At 41.9% G+C, this 22,028-nt stretch overlaps 1 protein-coding gene across 2 annotated transcripts in view; it reads right to left on the bottom strand.

Annotated features, from left to right (window-relative positions):
• The window catches only part of VPS41 (VPS41 subunit of HOPS complex), a 169,633-nt gene that overhangs the window by 54,616 nt on the left and 92,989 nt on the right, over nt 1-22,028 (bottom strand). For both annotated transcript variants that reach the window (XM_026502942.4, XM_044385612.2), the window contains 3 exons: nt 17,964-18,083; nt 16,478-16,624; nt 10,800-10,866 (listed from right to left, as the gene is read on the bottom strand). In XM_026502942.4, the coding sequence (XP_026358727.1) occupies nt 10,800-10,866; nt 16,478-16,624; nt 17,964-18,083 (334 nt within the window). The remainder of the gene's footprint in view (nt 1-10,799; nt 10,867-16,477; nt 16,625-17,963; nt 18,084-22,028) is intronic.

Below are 22,028 nucleotides of genomic sequence, written 5' to 3'. Positions count from 1 at the left end.
AGCTCACATAGGTGGTCATGGTGCCCTGTTAAGAACCAAAGAGTGGAACTCCAAAGGCAGGTGCTCTGGTCCCAGCACTGCCACTAACACTCTTCCTCAGTCTTTGTGAGCTCGAACTGAGTATTTTTATCCAGGCACTTAAAACGACTTTCGGTAAAATGGTAATGTGATACATGTTCATATGAAGTGCATATTCAGAGAACCACCTCCACCACGACCACATGTACAGATGAGCACACCCAGTGTAGCCAGGCACGGAAGGTTCTAGAGAAGCTCCCACAGGGGGAGCTGTACACAGGGAGAGGCGGGAGGGAAGGGACAAGGGAGGGCTGAAATGCACAGATGCTATTGAACAGTATGGGGCCATGCAGGACCCAGTGATCAAAGAGGTGGCAGTTTCACATTCTAGAAGGCATACAGGCACGTTAACCAGAGGTTCTTACTGCCATCACTCCTGAGGTGGTTAAACCCGTGTGGTAGAAATGGACTTGAGCTCTCTTTTACTAAATAACATTTCATCATTGAAATGCTATACATACAGTTCAATCAATCAATCAATCAACCAACCAGAGATGCCACAGATTCATAGGAATTCCAAGGGAGCTTTGATGTGCTTGTCTACCACAGGGAGAACATCATCTAGTCAATGGTGGGTGAACAAGGCACTCTCCCTATTCAGGACGCCAAATAGGCTCACACTCGCGTAGGCTCACACTGACAAGGCGTATCAGTGTCTCTCCTACAGGTAACCCAATATACATCAAGCCTTGGTTTCTATGAATTAGCTGCAAGAAACAGAACAAAGAAGCTAGAAAATAATTCTATCCAAATCTTCCCTGCTCCACACACTTATTTCCCAGTCCACAATAGCTTCCATTAATAGGACAGAAAATTTCCTGTTCTCTAATTAAGAATGATAGAAATCTAATGTGTTCTTAAAGAAAACAAGGGAAAATGTGCAGAATCACACAGCTATTTCACTTCTCCATTCCATTCCAGACACTGAAATAAATGCTTCTGTTAGGTACTAGATCTTACCAGACTTCACTGAGAATTAGTAACAATTTAGGCAGACAATGTGAAGTGGCTAAATTGCAAACTAACTGGAAAAATGCTATTTATGAAGAAGAGATGTCACATATAAAAATAGTGTCAAGATTCGTGTCAAGAGAAGGAAATGTGGAATGGTAATGTTTATTCTCCCGAAAAACATGCATAAATGATGTGAATGTTTATGAGCTGATTTTGTAAAAGAACTTCAAGTAATTACAGGGCTTTCCTGTTTCAAATTTTCAAAGGACCAGTGCACGATTCGGTTAATTTATTTTCCCCGAAATTCTCTTCCTTTCCAAACAGTGATTTTAATCATTTTAATGAAGATTACTTGTTTTTCCCTAAAGGAGAACTAGTTTAAATACAGATAGTTTAGAGGTCTATTACCACAGAAGCTCATCTTTAAACTGGTTATCTGGAAAAGATAAATCACAAAGAAAACGAAGACAAACTCGGTTGGAGAGCACTAAAACAAACCACAAGGTAAAAGCCTAAGAGAGGGAAAAAAAAAAACGAGAGAAGAATGCTGTTTCCAGAGGGAGCCCGAGCCAGCCGCTGTACCTCAGCACGAGATCTACAGAGTGCGGTGGTTGGCTCCCCGGCCCTGCAGGGGGCGCTGTGCTCACCCTGGGTAGGACGGACACGGCTGGGGGGGTGGGGCGCGGGTCAGGACTGAGGCACAGCTTTCTACCTCTGCAGATGCAAGCAGTGCTATGCTCTGGCTTATTCTGGAAGGTGAGAGTTCCTTGAAAAGTGAGAATAAAGAATTCAAGGAAAAAGACAAAAAAGAGAGATTCCAAGCATACTGAGAGAAAGCTTCAAAAGGACTATTCACAGGAAATTTCTATTCAGGGAGGTCCTTTGGACGCAGAATGGGGACCCTGATGCAGAAGGGAGTTTAGATCCATACTGTCCAACAAAATACTCACACAAGCCAAAGAGATAACTTGCATATGCAATTTTAAATTTTCTAGTAGGCACATTAAAAAGAGGTAAAATTTTTAAAATATATTTTATTTAATGAAAGGTATTTAAAATGTTTTCCACATGTGACAACATAAAAAATTAATGAGACGATTTACTTATTTTCATACTAGGTCTTTAGAATCCTGTATGCCGCGCGGCTCAATCCAGACCTGTCACTCTTCAAGGACTCCGAGCGGCCAGTGGCTACTGTTGAGATGCCCAACAGACTGCTTGTCGTGAAAGTCCAGTAATTGTACTCAAATATATCTTGACGGTGCTCATCGTGGGTCACTCTTTTCAGATACGCAGGGGTATGCTTTTAATTTATAGCTTTCAATTTTGTTTCTTTGTAGTTTTAGGAAATTTTTCTTGAATTACTGATTTTCGTATCCGCTCCTTTCCTTTGCTGCTTTGTTCTTTTCTTCAGGGACTCTTATTTGTAAGTTGAATTGTCTTTGCCAGTCTTCAGTATTTACCATTCCATTGCAAATCTTTTTTTTCTTATTGCTTTGTGATTTTCTTACATTGTCCTATTATTTATATATATTTGAGTTCTGTCACCTCATTTGAGATTTTTTAAATTCTGAGTTTTGTTCTTTCATGTTTTGATATTACTTAAAAAAAAAATGTCTTATAGCTTGTTCTGGGTGTTTCTTTCCGGTTTCTTGCTTTCATTGCCAACAGTGTTCTGCTCCTTACTTACTTTTCCTTAAACCTCAGTATGGGATTTGACCTTGGTACCTTTACGGTCCTCATCCGTGGGTGACGTCACAGTCCCCAGTCTCTTAGAAAGAGGCAGAGACTGGAACACCTCTTCAAACTTAGCAGAGTTCCCTCTTACACTGTTTTTATTTAGTGTTAAAAACCTGGCCTCTTGCTTTCTGAGACTTCCTGGCACTGCCCCCGCCCCACTTCTGTCTCTTTGTCTCTATAGTCCGTATCCTATTCAGATTTTATTCTCCTCCAGCCTCAGCACACAGCACTAGGTGCTTGACTGCTAAGGGTTCATAAAGGCCACTGGGCTGTGAGCCCCTCACCTAAATGCGGCCCTGCACCCACTGAGCAGCTGGTGGTCTTTTCCAGGGAACACTTACCTGCTGGTTGGGAGTTCTTCTGATCTCAAATTCACCAGATGCCTCCTTGCTCCCCTCTACTTTCTCTCACACAGACACGGACACCACAGCCGGTCTTGTGGCTGTCGGGGGTTTCTCCCACTCATCTGTATCTGGGGTTCTCAGACACTACTCTTTCGCTCAGTTGTGTTGTACATGCTGTCAATGAGTCCTTGGTCGTATGATCTAGTTGTTCCATTTTTAGGATGACTCAGGCAGATTCAAAAATTATTTACCATTACCACCATCTTCTGAGAATCCTCCAAGCACAAAATGTTAATGTATCAGTGAGATACACCAACTTTATTATCAGTTGGGGCAATGGGATCGGGGTTAGAGTCACAAATACACAGGTACTGTTGGGCCTTCCAATGCATACCCACTATCATTTTTAGAATGATTGCCAAAAGAAATTAACAAGAATTCTCTTGTACCTTGGGTCTTACATCTTTGAGGGTCATCAACTACTTAATAAAGAATTACTGAGCACCAATTAGACATAAGACATTCTTTTAGAAGCATCAGAATGATAAAGACCCCGTCTGACTTAAAAGACACTGTGAGTCTAGAAGAAAAATAGTAATAATAATAATAATACCACATGCTATGCAAAAATAGAAATAAAGCAAGACACAGTACAAAGCAGGATAATTTATTTCCAAGGGGTCAGTATAAGGATGAAAACAGTAATAATCATGACTATAAGCTCCTCAAGGGCGGGTATGGTGTTTATAACATAAAACATTTCATTACATGTTCATTAAAATTTTTTCACTTAAAAGAAGTATTTAAAATATATATTAGTAAAGGACAAAAACCTAGGTTTTAGGTCTGAATACAAAGACAATTCCCCAAATAATTCACAAGTAGATTATCTCAGTATCAGTATATTCAGACCTATAAGTGATGATATTTAAATCAATATTCTTGATTACTTGCACCCATATCATATAGGTTTACAGATATATTTTACCGAAAAATGCATATGAAATATATTAATTTCTTCAGGATAATTCAATCGAAGCTTATGTATACCTTTCCCCCAATTCTCGTTCAGTTGACTTTATGGACAATATTTTCGTCATCTGATTGTTAAAAGAAACGAGTTTTTCTCTCTCAGCAAGTAACTGAAAATGATAGTAATATTACTCACAGCTCCCATTTAAGGAACACTCCACATGCGAGAGGCAAACCGCACAATACTGTACATATAGGATTATTTTCCACGGTAACAACCCTGTACTTCCTTCAGGGTGGGGCACTGAAGCTCAGTGAGGTTAGGTAACTTGACTGAAGTCACCTGTGCAGAAGCTAGCACAAGTAGGAACCTGAAGTCTTCCTCTTCCCGACAGCGGTCACAGGGAGCTGCTCAGGTTAGAAGGGCACTATAGGTAGCAGGAACACCAGCTACGGTCTTGACCGCTCTCTGGGGGCTCTGCGGTGGCAGCCAGGGTGCCCACACCTTCTCTAGAATCTGCTGGGCTACAAGCGCAAAACCACTGCAGCCCGGAGAACCTGCGCTGCTTCTTTGGTTCTGGCCCTTGTTTTCCCTTGATGGGTTTCAAAATGCCCATTAGATGTGACTCGGAGGATCTGGTATCTTCACTGGAGCTAAATAAAATAATCTGCTACAGATCTGGGCCTCTAAGATTCTTAAAAAAGCAAATAAACAGGAGTTTCTCAAGCAACATATAAATAGGAACAATTACCTTTCACTGTCTTATATTCACTTAACGAGAAAGCACCCAAGCCCTCTGTGATAGCGCCTTACTCTCCAGAGAACCCGACCCCGTGGTCACCAGATGCTAGTATTTTGTAATGGACCGGATATACTACCCACAGGCTTTTCCCTAAGTTTGGACACTGTCAGCCTGACCAGTGATTTAAGAAAATGCATTTGGAGACTACAACATGCCAAGATTTTCAGGGCTGTGCTAAGAAGATGCATTGAAGTAAAAGGGACTTCACCATGTTTTACATCAGGAAACTATGGAGAAGACCTAATACACAGGAATAAAATAGAAGAGAACAGCTAATGGGCAAAATAACAAAAACATTCAAGCCGGGAGCCAATAGCACACATAAGACAAAAACCATTTAAAGCAAGTTTAGTCTGCAATTTAATTGCATCTTTTCGAATCAATATTCAGCATGCTACTGTGCTAAATGACAGAGCTAAGCTGATATGATAAGTTCATCTACTCAACTTTAGCGCTCAGGAAGCAGCAAGGATGAGGAGTGATTTAGTGAGTAGCTCACGACACGCTGCTCACACAACAGGAAAGGTTTAATAATGGTTAAGGACGTGCTGGGTCAAAAGGGTCAAACCAAGTAGTTGTATTTTAAGTTGGAAATAGGCTATTGTCAAAAAAGAAAGACAAATGTTGGTGAGGATGTGGAGTAACTGGAACCCTCGTACACGGCTGGGGGGAATGCAGAATGGCACGGTGCTATGAAAAACAGCGTGGAGGTCCTCAAAAAATGAAAAATAGAACTATCATATGATCCAGCAATCCTACTTCTGGGTATTTATCCAAAATAATTGAAATCAGGATCTTAAAAGACATTAGCATCCCCATGTCCACTACAGCACTGTTCACAACAGCCAAGATGCAGAAAACAAGCTAAATATCCACCAACAGAGGAATGGACAAAGGAAATGTGATATACAGACACTGGAATATTATTCAGGCTTAAAAAGGGAGGGAAGCCCCTGCAGCATGGAACAATATGGATAAACCCTGAGGACATCACGCTAAGTGAAACAAGCCAGTCACAGAAAGACAAATACTGCATGACTCTGTTTCTGTGATGTATTTAGAAGAGTCAAAGTCATAGAATCAAAGAGTAGAATGGTGGCTGCCACAGGCGGAGGGAAGGGGAAAATGGGAAATTGCTGATCAACGGGTCTAAAGTCTCAGTCAAGTAAGATGAATGAGCTCTAGTGATCTGCCGTCTGACGCTGTACATACCGTCAACAATAATGTATCGTACACTTAAAACTTAAGAGGGCAGATCTCAACATCAGTGTTCTTACCAGAATAAAGGAAAACTTAAAAATTTCAGAGACCAAAAAAACCCCCAAACTACCTTGATGCATCAACTAAACTGAAGTCAAGCACTAAAAAACAGCAAACAAAAACATCTTTTTCAGACGGCTGAAAGAATCACATCACGATCTGGATTCGGTTCCCTTTCCTTAGAAACCATTTTGATAGCCATCCAAGGCAACTATATTCTAGATATTACCGAACAATTCGAAGGAGGAACAAAGAAGGGCTATCCATCCTAGAATAAAACAAGGGGAACTAAAGTCTCTACTTTTCCAAATGAGATACTTTGCTGAACCAAGACAAAGAAAAAATCCACTGCATTTCATCTGGCCGTTTTAAGATCAGGTGAGCAGACATGATTGCTGGCATACTTAAAGGGGTGTTTGGATTCTAGGGAATATGCTTTTTATCTCAACTCCCAGAGTAAGCTTCTAACCTTCTCATCAGTTCCTCTGGCTGCAGCTGAGGGCACGAGTTAGAGAGAGGGAATGCATGGGAAGAACGTATGGCATAGGGGTTACGAGTGACAGCTTTGAAACTCGGCCTATCCTGAGTTCAAATGCTGTCTTCTTTGCTTATGAATGGAATAATCTTGAGCAGGTTACCTGACCTCTCTGAATCTCACCTTCTTCACCTACAAAATGGGATGACAGGCCCTATTCAGCTGGATCCCTGTGAAGATTAAATGAAATTCTACTTGGCATGTGCCTGGTAGTTGTTTTTATAAAAGGAACAAAATGTATTTGTTACATCAGGTGTTTCAGATCTCTTACCAATACTTGTTACAGAGAAAATTTATTAATTCGACACCCAACAACAAACATTTGAGTCTCCGGCATGCACGGAGTGGGAAAGAGTTACTACTCTGAGGAGGAATGACTAGAGGAACAGACATGTAATAAAGCAAGTACAGTAAAATCTTAATTGCAGAACCTAAGAGCTGAGTACATGGGTGCTACTGTTTTCATGAAAATTCTTCACCTCTTTTAGTTTTCTTCATAATAAAATGTCAGGGAAAAAATTTAATGTAGAACCGAGGAATTAAGAGATAATAGAGAGTCAAACTGAATTATAACAGAAATCCGTACAAAGCCAGATCCTTAAGCAAACACCATGAATGATGCCAGAGCTGTCCCAATTCCTGCTGAACCTCAGGCTAGGGGATAAGCCATGTCACTCAGGGCATAAGAACTGTCCCCTGCTGGAACCTGCGTGACTGGGTCAGCACAGTCTAACAGGTGGCTGGACAGAGACACTTAGATCCAGGAAAGACACTGACCTCACAGCTCACCTCTTCCACCACACATATCTCTCTTTTCCAGGTCACTGTTTTCCCAATCAATCAGGAGGCTAAAAATAGAACAAATTCTAAGAGTCACAGCCTACAATCAACTGAAGATACAAACACCACTTAATTAAAGAGAAAAAGATGTCCCTTCTCTTCTCCTCCCTCTCTTTCTTCCTGGCTTCTGTCATTTTACATAGATTCCTGTATAGTTTTTCTCTTGATTAGTTTTTTTTTTGAAACAAGCTTCCATATGAAATCAAGACTGGGAAGTCAATTGTGAATTCCCCTCATGTAAGTCCTCTGACCCTGGCAGCAGACACCCAGAAAGCGACCCACGAACACTGGCTTCATTTCTCCATACTAACTGCCATTCCATGAAGCCTGTGGAAGACTGGTGAAAAGTGCGAAAGGGGGAAGGAGCCCTGTGATAACCCAAGAGATCCAAGTTCAAATAAGTATGGCATGCTTAGACCACAACCTACTTTTAACAACGTAATTGGGAAAAGAAACTGCAACCAAAAAGCCTTACATACGGAGAATGTGTTCATGGGTTGGTGACTGCCCAGTAAGCTTAATCTTTATTATCGTTATTATTTTTCATTTATAAGAATAAACTAATATCGAGAACGAAAGCTTTTGTGTTGTTCTTGAGATTCTGATTTATAAGTTAGAGTTATAAACATCTGGCTTCTAAGAAATGTACAGCCACTGGTAGTTCTTTAACCTCAATGCCATTTTCACCTCATTTACTAAAGAACAGTGGCTCACACTGTTCAGGGCTAAAGCAAATTGTAATCCAGACCTCCTAATATTTCTCTTTTCCTCTATCCTCGTCAAGGACTCTTATCTAAACCACTTTGCCTCCCGCTGTGGAAATGGTTTATATTCTTAAAGATTTGCTCTCAAGAGGGGAAAAAATGGTACTTAACCACTAACCATAGTAGTAAAACGTCAGTAATGCGATACTGCCAGCACATACACACGGTCTATTTCACGTAAATTGTAGGACAGATGAACTATACTTTAATAACGTGATCCCAGGGCTCCGGGGCCACCACTGGGCCAGCTATTAGCAGTCACAGAGCTAGGCTGGAAGTCTGCACAGTGATAATCACCCCCATGATTCAGTGAGCGCCTACTGTATGCCAAGCACTGTGATAAAGGCGTTGTTTAGGTCTCACTCTCACAACCAACTGCAAAGGCAGATACTATCCCCTCCATTTTACAGGTGGGGAAAGCCTGGCTCGGGAGGGTGAAGCAAGTTCATCAAGATCATACAGGAATTCAGCGAACTGTTTTGTGTCTCCAGAAGCTGGTGGTGGTTCTGCAGTTAGATTCTGTCCATTTCTAACGCCACTATAGTTAAGATCTGAGACTAGATATTTATGTCCCTGGGTCCCCACTGTCATGGGGGCTGCCATGAGGGTAAAGCACACAGGGGACTGGCCCACGCCTCATGCGTGAGCAATCAACATCAGCTAAGGAGAGGACAGCTGCGACCCTTTTATGCCTTCCTGGCAAGTCTTCCATCCTTAAAACTTCCCAGAGGTTTTAATTTTTTTTCCACTCAACTGTATTTAAGATATTGGAATATTTCTCTCTCAGGACACTGTGCATTGAGGTGTTCAGAGGATTTTGCTGGGAGGCAGGGAAGAAGACAGAGACACTGAAGAGGTGATCGTGACCTGGTAGTTTCCAGTCTTCTCTAGTGTCTTGTTCCTCAGTTCTCAGGACCATCATATTCTGCACAGGCCTGTTCTGTCTGTACACCGAACAATCCCAACTATGCACTTATTTCTCTTTCTAAGGCAAAAAGTTATTAAAACCCTACCATCCACTTCTGTCTTCAAGTACAAAACATCCCAGCTTGAAATGCTCTGACCACATAAGCCACGGTGGGGGGGTGGGGGGGTAACACACACCTTTCTGGTTTTAGAAATACAGTCATGTGCAAATGATTTAGCTTCACCTTGTTATAAGAAGCTCTCAAAGTGATATTCCCCACCCATCAACCAAATAGGTAAATGAGCTTTTCAGCTGACTTATAATGTGGCAAAACTTCTTTGTCACGCAATGTTTTCTCCTACTGCTTGGTTCTAAATAGTCCCAAAATAGGTTTTACTACATCTGTTCGATAGGCAAAAGTCATTCTGCTTTCATCTTTTCTGTCTGAGTAACTTCTACACTAAGTTATAAAACTAAGATGTAGAAAGTAGTGGTAGATCATTCGGCATCCTTCTCCTGAATAGGTGTTTCCCTGAGTCACGGATCCATTCAATACACGGCATTATTTAGTACCCACATCGGGCCACATCCCGGAGATACAAACGCTGGGCAAGAACAGACCTAGAGTGAGCTCTCAGGGAGCTCACAGTGTGGGGGAAGGGACCGACCGGCACTGAACAATTGCACCGTCACGGCAAGTGAAACAGGTGTGAGAAAGGAGAGTGACACCCATGCTTCACAGGGGAGGGTCTGACCTTGTTGGCAAGGTCCAGGGGGCTCACCCGGTGGGCTTTCTCAAGCAATACTTGAGCTGAGGAATGATTAAGGGTCAATGAAGTGCAAAGAGGCAAGAAGGGCCTTCTGGAGAGACCCGAAGAAGCAGCATGGATGGGCGAAGGTGGCCAGTGTGGCTGCAGTGCAGAGACCCAAGGAGAAGCTTTGTATGAGTTAACACCGTGGAGGCCGGGAGGGCCAGCACAGACCCCTGCACTCACGTCAAGAGTCTCCTCTCTGTGCTACAAACAATGGGGATGGGTTGAAGGGTGGTGACATCTGATTTGTAAGCTGACTGAAGTGGGGAGACCAGACCACCGTAATTCACAGTGGCAGGAGACAAACCAGTCAGGACGTTGCTGCAGTGACCCAGAGAAAAGATTATGGCAGTTCGGACCAGACCAGTGATGATGGAAATTCGTAGTCAGAGGGTATGTGTGGACAGGACCAGGCGTCAGTACCGTGCGAAGCGCTGTGCATGCACGAACTCTCTGAATTCCCAACCACAACCTGTGGGAAAGGTGTTCTTCCTCACATTTTATAGACGAGAATGCAGAAGCATGTAGCAATTTGTCCAAAGTCCAGGAGGAAACAACAGAACCCAAACCCACGGTTATTTAACTTCAAAGCCAGCTACGAAAATACTGTGTATAAATTGGAAATACAGTTAGAAAAGAGGGTCTCTACAGCAAAGTTTCAAAACTTAAAAGCTTCTTGACCTACTTGACTAAGGTCCCAAGTGATGAGCCCTGAAGACAAACACGATTTTTGGTTTCCCTTTACTGAACTGGATTTTCTTTTGACGTTTTACACTCGTAGAAGTCTTACCTATTTCAACATATCGACTTGGCAAATCCCTCATTTCACTGGCGTGCCGCTCCTTCACTGAGCAGATCTAGAAAATAAATGCACAGGTTATTTTACTCATTTGATGGAAAACTCTTCATAACATTTCATTCAATATATGATACTTTTGTTAAATTAGCCATGTAGCACTGAGATGGAGTGCACACAATCTACTCAATGACTTAAATGACAGAAATTAATTTCAATGACACATAGCAACCATTACTTATGTTCTCCAACATTATTCTTCAGTAAAGTCTTATTCAAGGACAAAGAAAGAAGGGAAACTATGATATCGTTTTAACATGTTTCCAATGACCCATTCTCTGCAACTCTACTTCGGGACTACTTCTATCAAATAAAGCTCCGGCAGAAACACATAACCAAAAAGCCCAATGGCTAATCGGGGCAACATTCACATTAGGGCTTGTGTTTCTGACTACATATTAGTCATTTATCTCACTGTTGCTGAGTAATACTTTGCGTAAGTGGCACCATGCTCTTCTCTCAAGTGTTTAAAAATTAAAAAAAAAAAAGTGTTTTAAAATCAGTGTATTATATCTTTTAAATCAGGGTTGGCAAACTACAGCCTGTCCTTGACTGGTCTCTTTATGACCTGTAAGCTAAGAAGAGTTTTTTTACATTTTGAAAGGCTAGCCCAGAAGGAAGACAGAAAAAGAAAGATATTCAGCAGAAACACTATGTAGTCCACAGAGTCTAAAATATTTACTACCCTCTAAAGGAAAAGTTTGCCAATCTCTCTTTTAAATTATATGGATACAGTTTGGATATGTATGTGTGTGTGCATTTAACACACACACACACACACACACACACACACACACCAAACAACACACCCCAAACAACACACGTGTTAACCATGGTTATTTCAGGGTGCTGAGACTATGGTTAATTTCGGTTTTCTTTGTTATATTTTCTGAAGTGAATATATTCTATATTTTAATAAGACAACAAAAATTTACATAAGTTCTGCCATCGAGGTAAGACAACCTGAAGTTAAATACTGATTCTACACAACTTTTATCAGGGATCAGGTTTTTTTCCTTTTTCTTTAGGTAGCTATAAAAGAACACGATAAATATTACTACCCTAAGTTTAGCTACAATATAGAAAATTCTAAAATACACAAAAACCCAAAGAGAAAAAACAAATATTATCCACTATCCCAGTACAAAGTGAACACATTAACAATCTTTTTTGTTTGGAAGCTACTTTTATTAACCTAACAATTACCATAAGTAATTTAATGTATTAAATATTCTTCCACAACACAATTCTTTAATGTCTATAGTATTTCACTGCACGAGTGTACTGTAATCTTCTTACAACGCCCTTTCAGACATTCAGTTTTTGCCTCTGTCCAACCTGAAGGCACGATTCACATACTTGGATATAAAACGTTTGCATTTCTGTTCCCACAGGATAAATTCCTAGAAGCCAAACTGGGGTTCGATGGGGATGTGACCCTGCATGAGGTCTGGTTTGGTTTGGTTAGTACGCATGCCCAGACTGCTGTCAAGCAGTGCAAGGACTACATGACAGGCCCTGCTCTAACACAGGACTTGAACCCAATGCTGGGGACGGGGGTAGAAGCATTTGCTTAGAAGGACTGGCAATTTACTCCCTTTATGGCTTTTTGTCTCCTGTCCATCTCAGACAATGTCCTGTCCATTTCCAATGTCCCCAGTTTCCATCTCCTTTTGTTAGACTTCTGATTCTTCCGTCCACACTTGCTAGGGAAACTACCTAATTGTCTATCGGGCTTGCCCCCCAGTACCCAAGGGACAACCGTCTTAATGTGCTGATAAAAATACATGGGTAGTGTCTCAAATGGTTTGAAGTAGAATAATAGAAAGTAATCCATAAATAATATTAACTAGTGCTTTCAGCAACTACTGGGCACCAGTCCTGAGGTACGGGTTTTAAGAAACAGACAGCTCTTTTCTTAGAAAGAGTGGGGAAGACACGCAAAGAAGTTCTTTTACTCAAGTGTGAAGGGCAAGTACAGAAGTACAAAGTAGGGGTGTCTACTGGCAGGGGAGGAAGGCTCCTCCGGAAGAGGGAACTCAGGCCGAGGCCGGGCTGTTTCTCTACCCTGCTACAAGCTCTCTGACGACCGGGACACATGGCAGTTCTGGTGGCTGGGCTCTCCTCTCCCCACTCAGTTCTGTGGTCTGAGCTCTATCCCACGCCTCAGACGGGTAGCAGCAGGTGCAGGTGGGTGAAGAGTGAAGTACCACCCTAAGATCATGTCCTGCCTAAGAGCAGATCGATGATCTCAAGAGCTTTTACGTTGACAGGCAGGTTCTCACCCACGAATGCACATCTGCTTCCATCCGTCTCCTCCACTTCTCCTCTTACGTGTCTAACGGGCATCTCAAGAGGACACACACAAAAACATCTCCTGACTTGCCCTCTAATGTGTTCCATCAGCAGTCTTGCCCTTGTCAGTAAAAGGCGGCATCGGTTCCCAGTTTCTCAGGTTAAGAGAGTCATCGTTGACTTCTTTTTCTTACATCCCACATCGAACCATCAATATATACAACAGGGTTTACCCTCAAAATACATCCACAACCCAGTCATTCCCCACCAGCTCCACCAGGCTGATCCAACACACCAGGATTTTTACTGAGGTTCCCGCACTAGCCTCCTGCCCCGTCTCCCGTCTTCACTGCCCCTTTGCTGTTTGGCTCCGCACAGCAGAGTGATCCTTTCAAAATCCAAGTTAGATCATTTAACTAAGTCCATTGCTCAAAACCCCTCTGCTGGCTTTCCACCTCACACATTAAAAGCCAAAGATCACACAAAAGCCTGTGAGGCCCTACACAATCTGCCCCTACACAACACACCCACTTCCTGCCCTCCCCCCTCTCAGGACTTCCATCCCTCTCTTCCACACCTTGCTCCATCCGCTCTGGGCATAACGGCTTTCATTATGTTCCACAAAGACACGCCAATCACACGCCTGCCTCAAGGATTTTGCCCTGGCTGCTGCCTCTGCTGACAGCCCCCCACCCCGCTCCAGCTGCATGGCCTCCTCCCTCCAGATCTCTGCAAAGGGCATGTTCCTTAGGACAGATATCGTCCCTGGATCGCTCTGTATTAAATGGCACCCACCCCGGCCCCCTTCCCCATTTCCCTGTTCAACTACTCCTCTTGCTATTTACCACCATCAGCATGGTATATTCACCTGCTTGTCCATCTTCCCTGACTAGAACATCGCCTGGCACATTGTGGGAACTTGGCAGGTAGTGGCTGGCCGAATGAATGAATGCATGAAAGGCTCTAACTGCACGCTTTACTACACCGTGTGGCTGTCCCTCCCCAGTAAGACTGCTCTCTGAGAGGAAAGATTACGTCCTGTCTTCTCTTCCCTCAGCAGAACGCATGCGGATTCTCAACTGAGAAGAAGTACCCGACGTACTACTAACTGAGTCTGAATAAGAGGAATCCCCAGTAAATAAAAAGAAACATTTGATGTAAAAAATTACATATGAGTTGGATCATAATTTGGGCACGCTGAAGGCATACTGGTTTCCCATGGCTGCTCTAAGAGACTACCACAAACTTGGTGGTTTAAAATAACAGAAATTTGGGGCGCCTGGGTGGCTCAGTCGTTAAGCATCTGCCTTCGGCTCAGGGCATGATCCCGGTGTTCTGGGATCGAGCCCCACATCAGGCTCCTCTGCTGAGAGCCTGCTTCTTCCTCTCCCACTCCCCCTGCTTGTGTTCCCTCTCTCACTGGCTGTCTCTCTCTGTCAAATAAATAAAATCTTAAACAAAAACAAAAAACCAAAAAACAAAACCAAACCCAGAAATTTATCCTTTCCAAGTTCTGAAAGTTAGAAGCCTAAAACCAGTTTCAATGTGCCCAAATCAAGGTGCTGGCAGGACCGCACCCCCACAGAGGCTCTAGAGGAGACTCTATCTGCGACATGCCTCCTCCAGCTTCTGGTGGCTTCCAGCATTCCCTTGGCTGTGCACGGCGCTCATGTCTGCCGCCCTGCTAGCGCGGCCTTCCCCTTTCCTGTGGCAGCGCTCCTTCTTTAAGAATACTGGGACTGCATTTAAGGCCCACCCAGATAATGCAGGACAATCTTCCCATCTCAAGATCCTTAATTAATCGTATTTCGTGCCATATAAACATTTATGGGTTGTGGGATTGGGACCTGCTATCTTTGTGGGCCATTATTCAGCTTAAGAGAGAAGGCATTTCTGGTAGCATTCAATAAACTTCTGTGTCCCTATGGCTTAATTTTCCTCATCTTTGACCAAAAGAACAGAACATCGCAACTTTAAACAGCAACAAAAAGCCACTTGGTCCACTTAAGGAAATAAAAAAAATACCAAGAACATAAGTTTACTGGATGAGTAACCACACATATGGGATAAGGAGATCAGAGAATCACTTTTCGCTTTTTTTAATCCTAGATTATTAGGCACACCTTCCCTTCTGCTATCCTAAATATGAATCAGGCTATGTTCGCTTGATACATGAAAACAACTGAGAAAGAAAGGAGAACCTGAATCACACCAGCCTAAGGGCCAGGAGGACCTTACCTCAAGTTAACAGTGCTTGTTTTGGTTAACAAGAAGCACCACATTAACAATTTTTATGCTTTCCTTTTCCAGAAAAGAGTACATTTTAAATAACCATGTCTCTTTCAAGACTTTTATAGACTTTTACGGCATAATAATGACAACTGAGGTTTATGAAGCACTTACAACATGTCAGATTTTATGCTAAGCTCTCCGTACGCATTACCTCATTTAATCCTGCCCAAAGCTCAGGACTCGAGAACAATCAGTACTCCCATTTGTGGATGAGGAGTCAGGCTTAGGCTCACACAGGAAGTACATGGAGAGGCTGGAACTGATCCCAGGCCTGTCCGACTCTAAAGCCTGAGCTCTGCCACTAGACTGTTGCTGGGATACTTTCTCGTACTATTCTTAGCTAATTTTTTGTTTATTTTGTTTAGATTAAGCTATGTATTTTTAAAGGGAAGCCAACAACTACAACTTTGGGTTCTGAAATACCTAATACAAGACAAACACTGGTACGCGAAAAATAAATGCGAATGAGCTCTGGGCCCTCCTTTGTAGAATGGCTGAATTTCATTTATCCAGGCTCACAAAGGGCAGATAGCTGCATGCCACACAACAGCCCCTCATCTTATCAATAGTAAGTCTGGGCCTCTGCTCCATCCAACTATGACCAAGCAAGCGGGATGATTTCGTTTTAATATTCTTTTTCCACCATCATCAACTCTAACGAAGAAGCTAAGGGGAATGGAAAGAACAATCAAGAATGGAAAACCTGACAAAGCAACGAAACCAACCACACGTTCCACAAATAGCTAAGGCCAACGGGGCCACGGGGAACGTCAAGATCACAAATGGCAGCACCACTCTGAACAAGGAAGAATTCACAATTTGTCTCGAGTGGCAAGGAAAAAGAAAGACCGTATCTCCAAATTTCTGCATAAGAAAGGATTTAAACATAAATGAGTATCACAGGACACTAACATTCAGGGAAAAATAGTTTGGTTCCGAGAAGCCACTCAAGAACTCATCTTCCTTTGGACCCTCCTCAGTGGATCTTTAACAACATGAACTAATGATCAAGAGAAGCAAACCACCTTGACAGAAGTCCCCCAGCCAATAATCAGCGTCACGTTGTCCTTCCAGCAGAGGCTGCATGGATACATATCGGGGCGAAGACTTATGTCATCCCGGGGCACGTTGGTGATTCTCTGCTTGGAGGTGACGTCAAAAATCTTCACACCCTGGAAAACACAAGAGCATTAAGCATCCTCTACTCAGGAGAAGGAAAGGAAAGGAAAACTTATGAACAGCCCCTGCCACACAATGACAAAATCCTGACAGTGTTTCCTGAGCGCCACTGGGAGCCATGCAAAAGAAAACGCTCCTACTCCATACAAACCCTGTGAGAACCCACAACAAAAGAAAACCTCTACCCTTCTTTTGCGACAAAAGAGATTTTATTAGCAGATGGCATCAGAGGCTCAAATACAACACAAATGGGAAATGGACTGATATCAAGCACTGCATTTCCAAAATGACAGACAAGTAACATTTCTAATTGTATTGTTCCACTGTAAAAATGGAGTTTTTTAGAAAAGCTTTGAATCTGACAAACCACTATGTGTAAAGAAAACTACACCTGACATTTTAAACCACTGAAATGGAAACATCAAGCAAGCAGCTAACTAAAAATAAACCAAGAGGCCACAGGTTTGTTTACCCTTAACTGTGACCCGGGAGAAGTTTAAGAAAAGTCCTGAATGGCAAGGTGGGTTCTGGGAGAATTCTACCATTTAAAACTGAATAGAACGAATTTACTAAACTATACCTTGAAATTCCAAAAGATATGCCAGATGTCAAAAGCTAAATTTTTTTTTTAAAGATTTTATTTATTTATTCGACAGAGATAGAGACAGCCAGCGAGAGAGGGAACACAAGTAGGAGGAGTGGGAGAGGAAGAAGCAGGCTCACAGCAGAGGAGCCTGATGTGGGGCTCGATCCCATAACGCCGGGATCATGCCCTGAGCCGAAGGCAGACGCCCAACCGCTGTGCCACCCAGGCGCCCCAAAAGCTAAATTTTTAAACTTTCTACTCAGCCTCTCTCACATTGAGGAAACTTTAAATAGAGTACACCACCAAAAATTACAATCTACTTTTTAAAAGGCAGGCCTCTTTTTCACCTGTGATTATACGGGGAGTAAAATGAAATCAGCAATATCCTGTACTTGTTCCATAGCAACTATACTTGCCCTTGGCTAATAGGCAAATGGTATTTTCAACACCACATTCCCAATGCAACCCTTCAATTATTAAGATGCCTTTTCATTTTCTTGGCTCTTCTCCATGCCTCAGGTTTCTTACTCCAAAATAAAGTCCAGAATATGTTGGGAATTACTCTATTATGAAAGCCAAAAGCAATCTAATCTCTTTAACCTTCCAGGCATGAGAGCAGTCGCCACTTGTAGGTCTTAGAAAAGACCACTGCACACAGTGGCAACTCTCCCTTTGTCACAGCTCTTCAAACGTGGCCACTTTTCTGGCTCTGAAGAAGGATCAGGAAGATGAAGATGTGCTTTTACCATATTATTGGCCCAAGCAATCAGATGGCCTCTCCACTTCACGCTCCGTATGTTCCCTTCCCCTTCGTGCAGGACAGAAGACTTCCATCTGCTCATCCAAGATCGTTCAAATAGCAGCAACTAGGGACAAATACAAAAGATTTTAGAAACTAATATATAAGAATATACTAGATTTCTAACTTCTTCTTCTTCTTCTTTTTTTTTTTTTTTTTTTGGGCCTGTCCAGGGAATGTTGAAGTTACTACAAAGTCAAGCCACAAGATGGCACCAAAAAACCAAAATCCATGGAGAAAAACAGATCCGACGTCAGTCAAAAGATCTGTGTCACAGGAAGTTCTGCAAATGATTGCCCAGAAATTAATTTATTTTGTAACTTGGGAAATCAAAACCTCGTAATTTTTTCCTTGAAAGTAAAATATTAGTCACAGCTTAAACTGCAATAGTCAGAAGCAGCCTGGTTTTCATTTCACCCAAGAAAAATCATTCAACAATGGTGTTTGAACAGTAATTCATGCCATAAAATAAGACAAACTTGCTTTAGGACTAAACTTCTTTAAAAAGTTCATAGTTAGCCAGGGTCTTTATTTTAAAGGGAAGAACCTATAATAGTAAAAAAAAAAAAATCTCCTGCGGGGGGGGGGGGCACCTGGTGGGCTCAGTGGGTGGAGCAGGTGACACCTGATCTCAGAGTTGTAGTTCAAGCCCCACTCTGGGTGTGGGGATTGCTTAAAAATAAAATCTTTAAAAACAAAATCTGCTGGATAAGTTTTATTACCAAATATACTGGTTAAAAACTTCTAAGACTGGTGAAGATGCAGTTCTAGTAATTCATGCATTAGTAAGGATACAATATTTTTTGATTTATCCAATTTAAGTCCCTTAAGACATTTATACAACATAACTTATATATAATATATAATTTATAATATATAACCTCAGACATGTAATCCTGAAATATACATTTACCTTTTAAAAGCAATGCTGATGATAGATTCCATCACAGCATTTTTGAAATTCTTATCTTTAGCGTAAATTTCAGTTTACCTTAGTGTATTTTGTGTCCCTTCCCACCCCTAAGGGGGAAAAACAGGTAACAGGAGAAAGAGAATAAATTCGCATTTTATATGTATTTTTTACAGATCTTTCTCAATAGTTAGGCTCCTGTAGTCAAAAGGGGCACAGACACATACACCAAAACGCTAAAATTAGTGTCCACCTTCACAAATACACTGAGAATGGTCACTTTAAAATGACATAAATGTCTGTCATTTGTTCTCTATTATCTTTGCAAAAGAAAGGTGGCCTCACTCAGTCCACAGTGGAGACTGGATGGAGGGCTTTTACTGACCATATGGGATCCTGTCTTCCCATTAGATACAGGATATCCTCCTTATTCTCGAAGATCTTCCCACCCACCTCGTCCTTTCCCAGTCCAGGTTCTAAGTAAGAAATCACCACCACCATGCCTCCGTGCTCCCAGTTAAAGACCCTTAGGTCTGTCTTCTGTCTGTGACTCTACCTCTCCCTTGGCCATGACACAAAACACAGGGCCAAGAAGGTCGCTGAATGTGTTCACTATTTTGTGACAGGGTAAGTCTGCAATCTGGGGAAGGAGGAGAAAGCCTGAGAATATTGCTCCTGCTACACCTTCCACTCAAGACGGGTAACTACAAACAATCACATGAAACATGAGGAATTGATAAGATCACAATGCCTATCTTCCACCTGTGGCTTGGATCAGAGGGAGGGGATTTTCAGAAGTGGGCTGGGCTGCAGGAGTGCCCATAACCGCCTGCTAGGAGGAATGGTTTGGGTGGGTGACAAGGAGAAAAGTGTGGTGTCACACGGCATCAGATTCCTCTCCCTCCGATCCACCTAGGGGGTGACTGGTACCGCGTGAAAGCGGAACATTCCACACCTGTGCTAGGAAAATTAAATATGCCAATTTTAAATGAAGATGTCTATAAAATATGACAGAAGTAAGACCTCAGTGAAGGCTATGACTTAACTTATTACAAGAAAAATCCCATCTGGGAAGCAGGTGGTAGGGCAGATACCAGCATGCCCCAACACCTCATGCTCAGTGAACGGGGGTGGAGGTTAAGGGAGTCATGGAGAAAATCGCACTCAGGGCCACACAGGCCGCGGTCAGCACTGGCAGTGTAACCGGAGTAGCCACGTCCACTGTCGTGGGGCCCCACAGCTTGGAAGGAGAAAAAGGTATAACAGCAATGGGGTGGGTGCCTACTGGTGGCAGGCTGTGCCCTACTAGAGGCGGGCAGCACCTGCACAACCTTCACACTCCTCAGTGACTACAGCAAGCAGGCTTTTACCATGTACATCACTTCCCTGCTGCACCAGTAATGACACCCTTTGGAAGCCATTTCCCCAACACACAATTGTGTTCCAAGTCAGGCAGGAAGGAAAACATAAAACTTCCTTCTCCTACCATGTCCAGAATAAAGGATTTGGACACATTCTCACAAAATCTATGACATATTCACAGCACCTACAACTGTGAATACTGAATATAGACCTCTCCCAGTAAACAGGAATAAGAAAAAGCACCAGCACTATGGAAGAATTCAGTACTTGAGAACAATGGGACTTATCTAGGGAATAAGGGAAATCTCCCACTCCTGACTCCACATGAGTGAGACTTTCCATCAAACAGACAAGAACTTTAATAATAATTCTTCTTCTTCTCAGATGACAACAAAATTAAGCAAATTAACACCAAAGGATAAGAAACACAAAGCAAAGTTGAAACAAAAATAAATACTCGATGCCCTCGAGTAAGACAGGAAATCAAACTGTGCCCAGAGCACTTTGAAAACAAGAATATAAATACCGCACATCTAAACTTTAGGGGATGCAGTCAAAGTTGTAATAAGGGAAAGTCCATAGCTCTAAAAGTCAGGACTGAGCAAAAACAGACGCGCATGCACTAGCTACATGAGAAAAACAAAAATACTTTACTGAGAGATAGCAGAGCTACATAAATGTGAAGATACATTATGTTCCTGGATAATAAGATTTAAAATTCTCACTGAAGAGCTTAAGTCTTAATAGTTAATCTGTGATTTTAATGAGGCACAAAGAAAACCCCAAAGGAATTATTTACGGAACCCCCAAAATGTTATCAATTCATTTGAAGATATTTGAGAATAACAGGAATTTTTTTTTAATTAGACGATTTGTGGGTGGAAGGATGGATGTTTTGTAAAATTAATAATCAAAACAGTATAGCAATTGTCCTAGAATTGGCAAAGTAAAAAGAAAAGAAAAAACTATCAAAGTTGGATCAAAACAGGGAGGAAAGAACAGGGGTGAGGGTGGGGCGGAGTGTGTGAGCGCACGCGCAGGGAAGCAGGTGCCCTCAACTCACCCTCTTTCTGGAGAATCCTTTAGCGCTGGAGAGTCGAAGCTTTAAAAATGGCCCCAGAAGTCTGTGCCTAGATATTTATGCTCAGAAGTGATCAGACGAGTAAAGAAGTACGTAAAGTTACTTATAACAGCCAGAAATGGACTAACAGTTGGGAAATGATCGACTAAAGCATGGCAGAGCTGATCACCAAAGAAGAGTAGGAGTCCAATTATAAATGATTTTATACACATACATTTATTTAATGTAAAAAGATGTCCAGGGCCATTAAATAAAAAAGCAGATCACAAAACAGAATATGACAACCTTTAAATAAAATATGTGTCTCCATATATAACAATCTGAAAGATATCTTACAATGTAATCATAATTAATTCTAGAAATAGGTGATAGAAGATTTATATTATTTCTATTTCATGATTATTCTGCTTGGAACACGTGAATTATTTTTATGTTAATACATAGAGGGCTGAAAATCCACTCTCCGATTTTGATAATCAAGTTAATTTAAGGGAACAGTTGAAACAAAACAAAACAAAACAGTATCAATAGTTCAATGAAACCTAGAGAAAGAAGGAATGTTTGAGTCATACTGAATATGTATTAGAATTAATTCACCTAAACTGTACCTACTTTTACATTAACTTTAGAAAACTGTTAGTTAAGTCTTGTTGCAGTTC

Source organism: Ursus arctos, unplaced genomic scaffold, assembly GCF_023065955.2.
Source record: "Ursus arctos isolate Adak ecotype North America unplaced genomic scaffold, UrsArc2.0 scaffold_3, whole genome shotgun sequence".
In the NCBI taxonomy this organism is placed as follows: domain Eukaryota; kingdom Metazoa; phylum Chordata; class Mammalia; order Carnivora; family Ursidae; genus Ursus; species Ursus arctos.
Note: the sequence above shows the minus strand (reverse complement) of the source record. Positions and strands in the feature narration are given on the sequence as shown.